At 34.4% G+C, this 16,300-nt stretch overlaps 1 protein-coding gene and 1 pseudogene across 1 annotated transcript in view; one reads left to right on the forward strand and one right to left on the reverse strand.

Annotated features, from left to right (window-relative positions):
* The window catches only part of FSTL5 (follistatin like 5), an 880,400-nt gene that overhangs the window by 756,200 nt on the left and 107,900 nt on the right, over positions 1-16,300 (reverse strand). The window contains exon 2 of the mRNA XM_045163154.1: positions 11,767-11,800. Coding sequence (XP_045019089.1) covers positions 11,767-11,800 — 34 coding nt within the window. The remainder of the gene's footprint in view (positions 1-11,766; positions 11,801-16,300) is intronic.
* On the forward strand, positions 12,627-12,766 carry LOC112580057 (annotated as a pseudogene).

Consider the following 16,300-nt stretch of genomic DNA (forward strand, 5'->3'; position numbering starts at 1 on the left):
AGCCTGACATTTTGTATGCTATGCTCTTCATAAAAGTTAAATAAACAGGGTGACTATATAAATCCTTGTCATACTCCTTTGTCAGTTTGAAACCAGTCAGTTGTTTCATGACAGATTCTAACAGTTGTTTCTTTACCCACATAAATGTTTCTCATGAGACATGTTAGGTGGTCTGTTATTCCCCTCTTTTTAAGAATTTTCTACAGTTTGTTGTGATCCACACAGTCAAACGCTGTAGTGTAGTCAATGAAACAGATGATTTTCTAGAATTCCTTTGCTTTCTTTATGATCCAATGAATGTTGGCAATTCAATCTCTTATTCCTCTGTCTTTTCAAAAACCAGCTTGTACATTTGGAAGTTCTCTGTTCATGTCCTGCTGAAGCCCAGCTTGAAGAATTTTGAGCATAACCTTACTAGCTTGTGAAATGAGTGCAATTGTACAGTGGTTTGAACATGCTTTGACATTCTCCTTCTCTGGGATTGTAATGAAAGTGATCTTTTCCAGTCCTCTGGCCACTGCTGAGTTTTCCAAATTTACTGACATATTGAATGAAACACTTAAACCTCATCATCTTTTAGGATTTTCAATAGCTCAGCTAGAATTCCATCACTTCCACCAGCTTTATTGATAGTAATGCTTCCTAAGGCCCACTTGACTTCACATTCCAGGGTGTCTGGTTCTAGGTGAGTGACCACACCATTTTGGTTATCTGGGTCATTGAGACCTTTTTTGTACAATTTTCTATGTATTGTTGCCAGCTCTTCTTAATTTCTTCTGCTTCTGTTAGGTCCTAAATATTTCTATCCTTTTTCATGTCCATCCTTGCATGAACTATTCCCTTGATATCTTTAATTTTCTTGAAGAGATTTCCAGTCTTTCCCATTCTTTTGTTTTCATCTATTTCTATGCATTGCTCCTTTGATGTCTTCTTATTTCTCCTTGCTATTCTCTTCACTCCCCATCACTTCCCATCACTTTCCATCACTTCATGGGAAATAGATGAGGAAACAATGGAAACAGTGTCAAACTTTTTTTGCGGGGTGGGTGGGGGGCTCCAAAATCACTGCAGATGGTGATTGCAGCCATGAAATTAAAAGACACTTACTCCTTGGAAGGAAAGTTATGACCAACCTAGATAGCATATTAAAAAGCAGAGACATAATTACTTTGCCAACAAAGGTCCACAAAGAGTCGGACACGACTGAATGACTGAATTGAACTGAACTGATTCTCTGGAACTCTTCATTCAGTCACCCAGCTGAATGGATATCCTTCCTTTTCTCCCTTGCCTTTCACTTCCCTTGTTTTCTCAGCTATTTGTAAAGTCTCCTTAGACAACCACTTTGTCTTCTTTTATTTCTTTTTCTTTGGGATTGTTCTGGTCACTTCCTCTTCTCCGATGTTATGAACTTTCATCCATAGTTCTTTATGCATTCTGTCTACCAGATTTAACTCCTTGAATCTACTTATCACCTCCATTGTACAATCATACAGGATCTGATTTAAGTCATATATGAATGGCTTAATGGTTTTCCTTACTTTCTTCAATTTAAGCCTGAATTTTGCTTCTCTAGTAGCTCAGAGGGTAAAGCATCTGCTTGCAACACGGAAGACCCGGGTTCAATCCCTGGGTCGGGAAGATCCAGGAAATGGCAACCCACTCCAGTATTCCTGTCTGGAGAATCCCATGGATGGAGGAGCCTGGTAGGCTGCAGTCCATGGGGTCGCAAAGAGTTGGACACGAATGAATGACTTCACTTTCTTTCTTTCTTTTCAATAAAAAGCTCATATTATGAGCCACAGTCAGCTCCAGGTCTTGTGTTTGCTGAATGTATAGAGCTTCTCCATCTTCTGCTGCAAAGGGTATAATCAATCTGATTTCAGTATTGACCATCTGGTGACGTACATGTGTAGAGTTGTGTTTTGTGTTGTGGGAAATGGTGCTTGCTATGACCAATGAGTTCTCTTGACAAAAATCTGCTAGCCTTTGACCTGCTTCATTTTGTATTCCAAGGCCAAACTTGCCTAATACTCCGGGTATCTCTTGACTTTTTACTTTTGCATCATTCCAATATCCTTTATGAAAAGGACGTTTGAGGAGGGGGGTGTGGCATTAGGTCTAGAAGGTCATGTAGGTCTTCATAGAGCCATTCAGCTTCAGCTTCTTCAGCGTTACTTGTTCGGCATAGATTTGGATTGTTGTGATGTTGAATGGTTTACCTTGGAAACAAACTGAGATTGTTCCATTGTTTTTGAGATTGCACCGAATTACTGCATTTCAGATGCTTTGGTTGACTGTGAGTATTACTCTATTTCTGATAAGGGATTCTTGCCCACAGTGGTCTATTTAGTGTTCACCTGATTCAAATTTGCTGTCTCCATCCATTTTAGTTCACTGATTCCTAAGATTCTGATGTTCACTCTTGCCTTGACCATGTCCGGTTTACCTTGATTCATGGACCTAACATTCTAGATTCCTATGCAACATTGTTATTTACAACATTGGACTTTATTTTCACCAGCAGGCATATACACAACTGAGCATTTTTTCTGCTTTGGACCATCTACTTAATTTTTCTGGCGCTATTAGTAATTGCCCTCCACTCATCCTAATAACACATTGGACACTTTCCAACCTGGGAGGGCTCATCTTCCGATGTCATATCTTTTTCCTTTTCATACTATTTATGGGGTTCTCACAGCAAGGATCAGAGAAGGCAATGACAACTGACTCCAGTATTCTTGCCTGGAAAATCCCATGGGCAGAGGAGCTTGGTAGGCTGCCGTCTATGGGGTCGCTAAGAGTTGGGCAGGACTGAGCAACTTCACTTTCACTTTTCACTTTCATGCATTGGAGAAGGAAATGGCAGCCCACTCCAGTGTTCTTGCCTGGAGAATCCCAGGGGCGGGGGAGCCTGGTGGGCTGTCATCTAAGGGGTCGCACAGAGTCGGACATGACTGAAGCGACTTAGCAGCAGCAGCACAGCAAAAATTGGAGAAGGAAATGTCAACCCACTCCAGTATTCTTGCCTGGAAAATTCCATGGATGGAGGAGCCTGGTAGGCTACAGTCCATTGACTCGCAAAGAGTCCGACATGACTCAGCAACTTCACTTTCTTTCTTTCTTTCTTTCTTTCTTTCACAGCAAGAATATTGGAGTGGGCTGCCATTCCCTTCTCCAGTGGACCATGTCTTACAAGAACTCTTCACTCTGACCCATCCATCTTGGATGGCCCTGCAAGGATTTGTCTCACAGCTCACTGAGTTATGCAAGCCCCTTTCCCATGATAAGGCTGGGATCCACGAAGGGAATCAAGCAACTTACCAATACTTAAATATTGATACATTAAATGTTATGTTAAGACCCTGAGTTATAAAGAAGAAATATATATTTTAAAATCCAAGTATAATAAATATGCTTTATATTTTTTTTATCTTAAAGATCTCATTTTTATTTTTTTTTGTTTTTGTTTTTTTTTAATTTTATTTTATTTTAAACTTTACATAACTGTATTAGATTTGCCAAATATCAAAATGAATCCGCCACAGGTATACATGTGTTCCCCATCCTGAACCCTCCTCCCTCCTCCCTCCCCATTCCATCCCTCTGGGTCGTCCCAGTGCACCAGCCCCAAGCATCCAGTATCGTGCATCGAACCTGGACTGGCATCTCATTTCATACATGATATTTTACATGTTTCAATGCCATTCTCCCTAATCTTCCCACCCTCTCCCTCTCCCACAGAGTCCATAAGACTGTTCTTTATTAAATAAAAGAAAATTTCCTGTTTCTCCTCTAGCAGGGAAGACAAAAACAAAGGGAAAAACTGATAGACCATATAGTTTTTCATTAGAAGATAAGATATTTTTCAGAAAAAAAAGTGATGTTCATATGACTGTTTTTGAACAGCTTTTTCATGAAGACTAACCATTGCAAGTAAGCAAAGTTACTGTTTCACGTTAAATAAATTAAGTCTTCAAGCACAGTTTGGTTAATATTAATTGTAATTTCTCAGAAAATGACTTTCAACTCAAGAAACACTATGTGGCATTTCTGTTTTGTTAAGTATAAAATAAGGATATTTTGTATTGGTGATTGAAGGGAAAATCACTATTGGGATGTTACTTTGCAGGGAAAAGTAATAATTTAAAAACCATGCAAAGAAAGGCCTAAACAATATTCATTTGATATCCTATGATGCATTAAATCATTATTTATAGTAAATAAATATAGTTATTGTGGGATATTTTCCCATCATCAGACCTATTACACCTTGATTTCTTTTTTTTTGCTTCCTTTTCATTGCTTTTCATTGCTTCCTGGTGGACAAAATGCCCTCAAAATTAATCATCCTGAAACCAAAATAAATGACCCATTGAATAAGATGATTTATGAATTTTCCTTCAGAAAATTTCCTTCAGAAAAACAGAGAATGTATGCAAAATGGAGGGGGAAAGATAATATGTTTGGCATAATATAAATTGATTCTTGGCATAAATGAGAAACACAATCAGATATATTTTGAAGCTTCTCTTGGTTGATGAGAATGGCATCAATAGGTAAAGAACGATGTTTGTCTTCCTGCTGCTATGACAGGAGAACATGCATCAGGATCATCTAAAATTGGTTGACGAACAGGGAACACTTGTGCATTATTGCTGGGAGTGCAAATTGGTTCAGCCATTATGGAAACGGCACCTCAAAAAATTGAAAATGGAATTACAATATGATCCAGCAATTCTACTTCTGGGTATTACCAAAAAGAAATGAAAATAAGATATTAAAAACATATGAACTCTCATATTTATTGCAGCATATTCATAATAGCCAAGATATGGAAGCAATCTAAATCTAAACTTCCAGCTATATGATGAATAAATCCTTGGAATCTAATGTGTAGCATACTGACTAAAGTTAATAACACTATCATATATTGAGAGCTGCAAAGAGGGTAAGTCTTAATTATTCTCACCATAAGACCTACAAAAAATTGTAATTATGAGAACTGAAAGATGTGCCAACAATTAAAAAATAAATTACACCTTTAAGTTTAAAAAGAGATCATCTAAAATTGGATCAAGTTGTTTAATGAATTTTTTTAAGAATGGAGGATGAATATTCATCCTGAGGGGAGAGTTACTACTTACATTGAAATCTTTACCACTAAAAAGTTATGTAAGAGGACAGTTTGAGGCATCATTTGTATTATTTGTAGGGAGTATATTGCCAGTAATTTCTTTTTCTTCTATAGAGTTACACATTAGAACTTAAATTATTATGTTTGAAAGTTTGTCGAAGTATCAGTTACTATTTTATGTTTATAGTAACTTCCAGAATTTGCATCTATGTATTATCATTTTTGTTTCCAAACTCACTCACTTTAACATGAAAAATCACAAAATATCACCCACATAAAGAGATGTGATCACTGTTTTTAATAGTGAAAGATCTATTTCTATAGAGCAAATTTCAGCTAATGAAATCAGAAATTTTCTCAATGTGTTCACTATAATTAGAAATTACATTTTATTGATTCATTATGCAGCAATCAATTTGTATTTGTATTGTTAAGTTATATGTAAAATGAAATGAATTAAAATATTTGAAGTGCTTATATTATTAAAGAGTTGCTAGTCAATCATACATTATTAAGTTCTGCATATATGACATTGATATATTGCTGCAAGGTAATCAATAATTATTCATGAGAATACACATTGCCTCCATTTAATTTCAAAAGTGCATTTAAGAAAACAAATAGAGTGCAAATAGAATTGATCTGATATAATGCAATAGCTATAGCATAGTGAGTGTGATAGTCACTCAGTTGCATCAAACTCTGCAACCCTATGGACTGTAGTTTGCCAGGCTCCTCTGTCCATGGAATTCTCCAGGTAAGAATGCTGGAGTGGGTTATGTATAGAACTATTTTTCTTCACATTATTTTACAACATTTAATTGTTTTAAGAATTATTGTCAGAAGAACACCTGTCTGGCATTTATACAGCATTGTCATTTGCCAAAAACAAATAAATAAATAAATCTATCCATCTTTCAGTTAGAGCCCTCTGGTGGCTCAGAGGGTAAAGCATCTGCCTGCAGTGCAGGAGACCCGGGTTCGATCCCTGGGTTGGGAAGATCCTCTGGAGAAGGAAATGGCAACCCACTCTAGTACTCTTGCCTGGAAAATTCCATGGACTTAGGAGCCTGGTGGGCTACAGTCCATGGGGTTGCAAAGAGTCGGACAGTTATCTTTCAGTTAAGTTGACAATTTTAGAGGTGAGTTTTCCTGTCTTTCGGTACTTGGACTTTCTAAGGATTCTAACTATTGATTATGATTGACAAAACTCACAGTTTTCATAAATAGCTACAAATCATTATTTCCCTCAGCAATAGCTTTCTAAATTGAATATCAAAGAGCCTACTGTTCAGTATGTATGATATTGTAATCCATTAGAAATACAGTGACTCCAAACTTCAGGTAATTGTAAGAATCTCCATATCAGGTATTACTAATTGTGCTGGCTGCATTTTGTTTCCTGAACATAAAGAAATGCAACAATTAGACAAAAGAGTCTCATTAAGGGTTCATGTATATGAATTATCACCTTACAATTGTACATGATATTTTTATTTGTTAATGTAATATAGCCAATGGCCTTTATGAATAAGGATTTGAAGATCAGTCTCTCCATACTCACTGTTCCTGACTAGCTACCTGAACTTGAAGAAGTTAGCTGACCTCAGAGACTCTGTGAGATTATTCTAATGAAGGGTATTTGGATATTTAGGAAATGTAAATTAAGAGTTTAGAATTTTAAACTCATAGCAACACCTCTTAGGCTCATTGAGAAATACATTCCTTTCTATTTCAGATTATATATTAGATAATTTTTAGTGTTTTCAGTTGTTAATTTTGTAATGTGGGAAATAAAGGAGACTCTGAACTCATGGGTGTTTAAAAATAAATAGAAAATAGTTTGTATGTGCATTTATCTGCATAAAGACTGCAGGCATCATTCTTTAATGGCATTTATTGTCCCAAATACACTCTTTTAATCAAATCAAGTATGGTCTTGACATAATGATTTCTGTTATTGCTCAATAGTGAAGAAGGTATGTACCATAGGAAGAGCAATTGTGCAGCTTACATTTTTCATATACACAAATGTATATGACATAATATTTGCCATACAGAACCTACTTAGAATCATAGACTTTTTCAGGATATGTTTTTTAATAGTATAATGACATTGTTCAACATCCTTATAGAAGTATAAGCCTTAGCCTTTGAGACATGTAAAGGATTTTTTATGTCACATGTTATGTTATGGTAATATTTACCATAGAAGAGGAATTACCTCTGGAGGGTGTAAGTCACTTGTATTTAGTGACCAAGTTGGCAAAATTCTTACATATGTCCCTTAAAATAGCACAGTTACATTTGCCATTTTCTATTTTTTTCTTGAAGTTACAAAGTACTGAGCAGTTTTTATATAAATTAGCAGTAGGAAAAATATATGCACCATGACATTAAAGAAAATAATATGTGAATAGAAAAATCCATATATATCAAGTTTATGAACATGGAAAAAACACTGAGAATAACAACATGCTAAATTTACCTACTGTACAATTGGGGATTAGCTAAACAAGCTATGATCCTTTTTAATAGAATAAGAATGATAATATTGATCTGAATCACTTTGAATGTGATTTCTCAAAATGCAGACATATTTGGATGATAATTCTTACAAATAATGTGTGTTTGAAGATTAAAATAATATATATAAAGAGATCAGCACATTGTCTGACATCTGTTAGATACTTAACAAAAAACAGGTATTAATAATATAGCCTATAAATGATTATTAGGTAATTGACTTTAGTCCTCATTGCCCCCAAATGTTCAGTCTTAACAAAATATAAATAGCCATGAAAGGAGAACATGCTTTATTTTTAACACTTCTGAATGGAAGAGCCAAGACTATCCACATGAGAGTAGAGGAGGGAATATCTATGATAAAGACAACTGGATCACTTTGGTCAATGGACAAACATTCTTTTATCTACAGAAGAGAGTTAAGGCAGTGCTGAGGAGCATGCCACAGCATAACCACACAAAATTGTCCACAGTGATTACATCCTTCTAACTGTAGTAAAACTTCACACCATTTTGGAAAAGTAAAAACTCAATGAAGTTGACAGAGTTTCTAAGCTATTTGTAAAGCATAGTTGACTTAAATTTTCCTCAAAAACTATTAAAATACTCCCCTGAGAAATACTGGCAGATGATAATTGATTTGTTGTGATCTTTATAGAAGACATTACTTCTGGATCATATTTACAGAATTCTCATTGGGTTTTAATGCATAATGTGCTCTATTTTAACTCAGCTTTTAAGTCACTGAAGAACAGTGTGAAAAATTGTTTCCTGAAAAGTTTTGATCATTCTTTCAAACCCATGGGACTCTTTATTTCTCTGCTATATTCTTTAATGTAGCTGTAAAGAAAGACCTCTTAAACAACTGGAAACCTCAAAATTGTGTACTGAATAGATTAGTCTTTGTCTCATTTAACAACAGGCCATACACAGATGAAAATCAGTTGAGAATCCGTACTGACTATTGAACCAAGACACATCTTGTCAGTTGAATTTCATTGAAATGTAATTCTAGAGTTTGAAAATATGGATTAGTATGACTTTCCAAAATAATATTAGAATAAGAACATGTGAATATCAAATAATCAATTAAAGATAGAATTGCAAGTTTCCAAGCATTTCAATATATGTATACACAGAAGAAATAGGAATTGTTTTTCATTGGATTTTCATTGCTATGTGAATTAATGTAATTTCAGGTCACTGATATCATGAGGTTGGGATTGGTGTTTCAAGCATAAACAGGCACCGAAAAGATTAAAGACTGCATAATTCTTGGCAATGTAATAAACATGTTCCAGCAAATAAGATTAGCAATTAGTCAGGAAGTCCAGAGAATTACTAGTTGAGAAATGTTTACTAAGATCAAATGAGGCCATAGTCTACATTTCAAGTACTAGTGACCAAGAAAGGTACAGTATTTGATTTTCAGAATTTTGTTATCTAATAATGGGTAAGACATTGCTTTTGTGACTCAATATTTTTTGTCACAATGATTTTTAAATATTTTAAATGGCCATTCATAATTTCCAGTAAGATAATATTATAAGGTGATTCCAATAACTGTTTAAGAAAAAATGTAGAGTTCTTCTAAGTAGAGCTAGACAGCAAGTCTTGATGTAACTATATATCTCTGATTTATTTTACTTACAATTCAGTAGTCTAGCAGACATTATGTGAGATTCTGAACCATGTGTTAGCCAATAACAATGACAGAAGTGACAAGCATCATCTTTAAATTTTTATTACATTATAAAAGAAAACATGTTCCCAGAAAATAGTTGAAAAAGCATAATTTCTACTACTTCAGATGATTTAATTTATGTACTCCAAGGCAATAAAGCATTGAAAGGAAAACTGTACTGAATTTATTTCAACTATAATGGAATTATAAATATGATTTAAGGTTAATCTGAAACACTAGGCCCCTTTATAAGAAGGAAGATGGGCCATCAATATGCTTAAAACGCATGTATCACTTAAATTAACATCACATAGCACCTCTTGGAACAGAAATTTCCTTTTGCAACACAAAGTACAAAAGTTACTCAAAAGTTTGAGTTAATATGAGTGTTTTGAGGATAAATCAATGTAATGAATTCAATTATAAAATACCAAGATATACCTAAGTTTGCGGAAAAAGAACACATTTTTGGAATCCCTGGACAGGTAGTCTTACCTAATTCATTTGAACAAAATAAACATAGTAAAAATTGTTAAGTATGTCTTTTCATATTTTTCTGTAATGTAAACACACAGATGATCAAACAAGAAAAAAATTGTGTAAATCAGTCAGTTGTGAGAAAATGCACAGTATTTGGACTTAAGTAAGCAAAACTGGTAACATCAATCTAGCCACCCTCAAGAATGTAACTATCCTTTTATCATTTCAGACATACATGTAATCTTTGTAACTTCTCCACAGTTATATTTTTTTAATTTATTTGTGTAAAACTCCAAAAAGCTCTAAAAAAATATTTCCTATGCAAAATGGATGGAATAAAACATGACAGTTGTCAACATACACATGAAAAGTTGCACAGAATTGCTAATAATTATAGAAATACAAATAAAAACTACAATGACCTTACTCCAATCAGAACAGCAAACATTAAAAAGTCTACAAATAACAAATATTTTGAGGGTGTGGAGAAAATGGAAACTTCCTATACGGTTGGTGGGAATGTAAGCTGGTGCAGCCACTATGGAAAACAGTATGGAGGTCAAAAAATAAATAAAGTTTCTCTATGATCCAGCAATCCTACTGCTGGGCATATGGAGCATCATAATTCAAAGTGATACATGCACCCCTCTGTTAATAGCACTATTTGCAATTGCCAAGATATGGAAACAACCTAAATGTACATAGACAGATGAGTGGATAAACAGTATATATAACAAATATATATACTCGGCCATAAAATGAATGAAATAAAGCTATTTCATTATTTGCCACAACATGGATGGACCTAGAGATTATCATGCTAGGTGAAGTAAGATAGAGAAAGACAAATGTCATATGATATCACATATATATGGAATCTAAAATATGACACAAATGAACTTATCTACAAAACTGAAACAGATTGTGGTTACCAAGGCAAAGATGGAGGGATAAATTAGGAGTTTGGGATTAATGGACTATCCCGAACTATAAACAAAATAGGTAAACAACAGGCTCCTACAGTGTGGCACAGGGAACCATATTCAATATCCTGTGATAAACTATATGGGAAAAAATGAAAAAGAATGTATACACACACACACGTATATGAAATCACTGTGCTATACAGCAGAAATTGGCACAATATTGTAAATCAACTATACTTCAATAAAATAAATAAATAACACAGCACAATTGTGTTTTGCTCCATTGTCAGATTTGGGACTACTACACATTGGGGAAGGAATAAGTGGCCAAGGATGCCCACAACATAAAATAAGAATGGACAGACCAAAAGGATTAAACCTGGAAAAATCTGTGAAATTTCTATCATTACAATCAGTAGAAGCACACACTAATGGAAACATTTTGTTGATGTATAACAATCTACTTAGAATAATATTATCTCAATTAATGCATTTCAAATAAGATTCTCTTTGTGGGGTAAAGAAACTTCCTATGTCAGACTAAGATTGACTATGCCATAGAAAAAGTTATCACCAACTTCTAATATATATATATATTTTTTTTTTCTTGCTCTTTCAGAGAAAATATAGTGAGATGGCAGTGAATAAATAGTTGGTTCTCCACAAAGCATAGTTTTAAAAGGATCATCTCCTAAATTATAGATGTGACAGAACACCTACTGTTATAGACAATGGTTGGTGGAGGAATTAAATGAAAACATCTCAGGGAATGAACAGAAAGTTGTGTTGAATTTTCCAAAAACACTGTATGAAGAAAGGAAACCTTGAGAAACTTCAATTGCCTTGGAGAGTTCCCAAAGCATTCACAATGACTTAAAGATCATGTTGAAAATTGCGAAGTTTTATTGTTTTTCTCATTTCAATTATACTTTCAAGGTAGCATCAATTTTTTTTTCTTATATACTTACTCAACTGTATAAAACTATGATCTTAAAATTGTCACTCCTTACCTTTGATTCTTGAATGTTCTTGACTTTTTTCCTGCTGGAAATAAAACAAAAATAGTTCAAAGTTTGTAAGCATTTTATCAACAGTGTGGTATAAAGTAACACTTTAAAGTCTTGTCAAAATATTTCACTGTACATATATCCAAGAGTCATTGTAACATAATTCTCACTTTAAAGACACATGTCAAATCTTTTATCAGAGCAGTAATCATACTTAGTGTACATAAATGTTTCTAAGAAACCAATACATTGCACAAATGCTTTTATAAATAAATACTTAATGAATAATAAATACATTAGTGTGTCCCCAAAATGTCTTGGTCCATTTTATTTAATCCCAACAGATATTAAATCACATCTTCAGAATTTGCTATTAGTGTCTTTATGTTAATTCTATGCTTTTGGTGAGGAAAAATGTTTAATGGCAAGCAATGCAGAATTCACTAAAACACACACACACACACACACACACAAAGATATTTCAAATGTCTTTCCTTCAGTTTAGCTTAAAATTGTTCCCTGTCTTGCTTCTCTGAGGCTAAAGTTGAAAATAATTCTATTATTTATTCAAAGCTGCTTCAGTCAGACTGGTCTTTCAATTTGACATACTCCTTATTAGTTACCAGGCAACCCCAGAAGAATTTGTTTGCTTTCGAGTTTTCAAGTAGAAATTGTGAACTCTACAACTTCTCGATTAATACTCAGGCAGTGTACTCTGCGTAAAGCTTTCAGGTTCTCAAACTAAAAATAATTTTAAAATATGTTTCTAACTAAAAGTCACACACAGATATGCAGAATTATATGAATGTCAATAAATTTTGATAGCATTTATAAACATAGTAAAAATATGAATAGTTATTTTGCTGCAAGTATTCATTCCAGAGTCAGATTGACAATAAAAATGCATATTGACAGGCTAAACATTCCCTATATTAAGACCAGGCTTGTGTCCCCAGACCTAGTTCTTTACCTAGGTCTGGTTTTATAAATGCTGGTGATAAACCAGGTCTGATTCATATGATGCATCTTGTGTGGGAAGTGTCTGTGACTCTAGGTATCTGATCAACCTTGAGAAGTGGTAGCACAGTGAGTGTGAGCATTGCTAGGTTGATGATTACCAGTTGCCATTAAATGAATTGTAAAAATTTTAAAAATGCATCTTGTTAGATGTATATTCATTGAAACATGCTAACCAAATGTATAATTCTATTAAGCTAATGTTTTATATTCTAAATCTCTTATCTTAGCCCATCAAGACTTCGTGTTTAAATTCTGGACTGTATTCTGTTAATTAATTATTTTTTAATTATGATGTACTTTTAATTTAGAGTATATGTTGCTCATTTAAACTAAAATTCCTAATAAAAATTATATATATTTATGAATAATAATTACATGCTTTAAAAGTACATTATTGTTTCATAATTATAGGACAAGTTGATTTAAATTTTAAATGGTTACTAATGAAAAAATTATCTCTATTTCTCTCCTTCTATTTTGACACTTTTTCACTCATTTAGTCATTCATTCTTTCAGCAAATGTGTGTTGATCACTTTTATGTGCCAGACACTGCTCTAAGTGATAAATGATGAACAAAACAAAAATATCATGAACCATGATTATTGCATAAATGGCAATAAGTTCTATTTAGCAGAAGATATACCATACAAGGTGTAGTTTGGAGTGACTACAATTTCACACAGGTCTACAATGATAAATAATTTTGAATAAAATTCTGAGGGAAATGAGAAGTTGATCCAAGCATATATCTGGGAAAAACATGTTTTAAGAGAGAAAAACAATTGCAAACTCCCTGTGATACAGCAGGTCTTGACACTGTCAAAATTGCCAAGGAAACATGTGTAACTGGGCAGGCTGAGTAAGAGGAATTTAATACAAAGTTCAGTCAAGAAAATAAGAGTTGTAGACAGACTAGCACTGAGGGCATTGGTTAGTGCTTTTGTTTTTGCACTGAGACAGCTGAAATACACAGTGAGAGTTTCTTCCATGTGAATTACATTTAAACAGACTCATTTTGCCTATAGAGAATAGTTTGAACAAGGAAGGGACAAAATTAGAGGGCCCAATAGAGAAGGTATTGCAGGAATCCGGATGGGAGGTGATGTCTTAGAATGGTGCGGTACTAGTGGAGTTGCAAAACTAGTTATAACTAAAAAGGTTTCTGGATAGAATAAGTGTTGATGTGAGGCACAGAACTGACAAGGATGATCTCAAGGGTCTGAGCCACTAGAAGAATGGCGTTATCTCTAACATAAGGAAGATGGCCAAGGAGCACTTTTATGCTTTTTTGGCTTGCCTTCTGGTGCTGTCCCACTTTGCATTTTTCTCTTGTCTGGCTGCAACTTTTCTATCTCCTTTACCGATTCTTTCATGTCTCCTCAGTCTCTAGCTACGAGTTTCCTAGCTATTGAATCCTTATCTTTCTTCTGTATACCTTATTCCTTTGCTCACCTTACCTAGTCTTCTGGTCTTAAGTGCCATATTTTTCCTGAAGACTCTCAAATTTGTATCTCCAGCTAATCCTCAGCATTGAACTTCAGATTCAAATATTCAGCTTTATTTTTGACATCTCTACATGAATAGCTAATAACAGCCCACTTATCATGTCTAAAATTAAACTTTTGATCTTCCCTTATGTCTTTGATCATCTTTCTCATCTTTTTCATCTCTTCATCCTTCTAGTTGTTTAGACATTTAAAATAATGCTGTTTCTTAGCAGCAAAAACCCTGAAATTTTATGGGTTTGATATTCAACTCTGATTTTACTTTGAATATCACTCTGATGATGCAAAGTAGGATGATGGTCAAAGTGTCTGGAATTCATGGGAGATATTTCAACAAGATGTATAAATTTATAAATCACCAGCCTATGTATAAGTCATCATTCAGATAATATATAAGCATTGAATACTATAGAACTGAATATTGTAAACAATTGAAAAAATAAATAAGGTCAAATCAGGCAGTTATTTTGACAATATCCACCAGATGAACAAACATAGGTGAAAACATTGACTTCAAAAGAAACACATTCTTGGCTTGGAAGTACATTTTAAGTTATTCAAGGAAGGAGATGATGTTTGACAAGTATATGAACAGGTAAAATTGGAATGGGAGAAATGTAATTGGGAAAGAAAAGTCCAGGATGGTCTGTAGCTGAAGAATGAAGGGAAGTCCATAGAGGCATTGTGTTTGTTTTTGCTTTTTTGTCTTTTGTTTTATTTTTGTACATTTATAATATATTATTTATATTAGTGAGAATTAAGAATGTCTAAATGATGGGAGATACAGAGTAGAAACAGAGAGGATTAAGACAAAAGGGAGAGATGATTAAACTAACTTTACAAGGCTACTAAAAATGTAGATGTGATAGAAAACATAAGTGGGGGAAAATTTTAGTTAGAAAGACAACCAGTTCCTCTAATATAACCAGTGGGCATAGGAAGACATAGTTATAGATGCAAGAAGTTTGTAGGTTTGTTATGATAAATCAAACATGCTCCATTTATGATGATTTATTTTCTTTATGTAGCTGAAGGAAAGTCCACTGAGTGGTGAAGGAGGATGGTTTGTCAGAAATTTGAGGAGAGACTAGATTTTAAATGCACTATTGAGTAAAACATTCTGGAAGTAGTCAATGTACACATAATGCTGATCAAGTCAAACAGCCAGCCTTCAGCAGGGAGAGCACCTATCAGCAATCCAGGAATGGATGAAGCTGGGAACTTCGGTGGGAATAACTTCATACAAGCAAATGGCCTCACTGTGGTCCAGAACCAGGTGCTGAATTTGATCAAGGCTTGCCCAAGACCTGAAGGATTGAACTTTCAGGATCTCAAGAACCAACTCCAACACATGTCCGTAGCCTCAATCAAGCTAGCTGTGGATTTTCTAAGTAATGAGGGACACATCTATTCCACTGTGGATGATGATCATTTTAAATCCACAGATGCAGAATAACTGGATCTAATTGGGTACCCAAGATATTTTCCAGTTGGACCTTTTTTTGCAGCCTCTTGTCTCCAGCTGTGCATATAATTGGCAAATTGACTTCTAGGAAGTAGATTTCATCTATAAAAGATCTCAACTGACATCCTTTTGAAACTTACTGCTACTCTTCTGTGTTTTTGATGGGCTTCCCTGGTAGCTCAGATGGTAAAGCATCTACCTACAATGCAGGAGACCTGGGTTCGATCCCTGGGTCAGTAAGATCCCCTAGAGAAGGAAACGGCAACCCACTCCAGTATTCATGCCTGGAAAATCCCATGGACCAAGAAGCCTGGTGGGCTACAATCCATGAGGTCGCAAAGAGTCAGACACAATTGAGCGACTTCTGTGTGTATTGAGTAAAACAGCTTTGGTTTCTTAAGTCCTAATTGATTTTTGGCATCATAAATATACAGTGATACTTATTTAAGATGTTTTAACTGCAATCAAATAAGCTTAATACTCACTGACATTGCATTTTATTTATTATTTTTATGAATACCAATTCTGTTTTGTACAATTCTACAT

The sequence above is a fragment of the Bubalus bubalis genome, chromosome 17 (genome assembly GCF_019923935.1).
Source record: "Bubalus bubalis isolate 160015118507 breed Murrah chromosome 17, NDDB_SH_1, whole genome shotgun sequence".
NCBI lineage: Eukaryota > Metazoa > Chordata > Mammalia > Artiodactyla > Bovidae > Bubalus > Bubalus bubalis.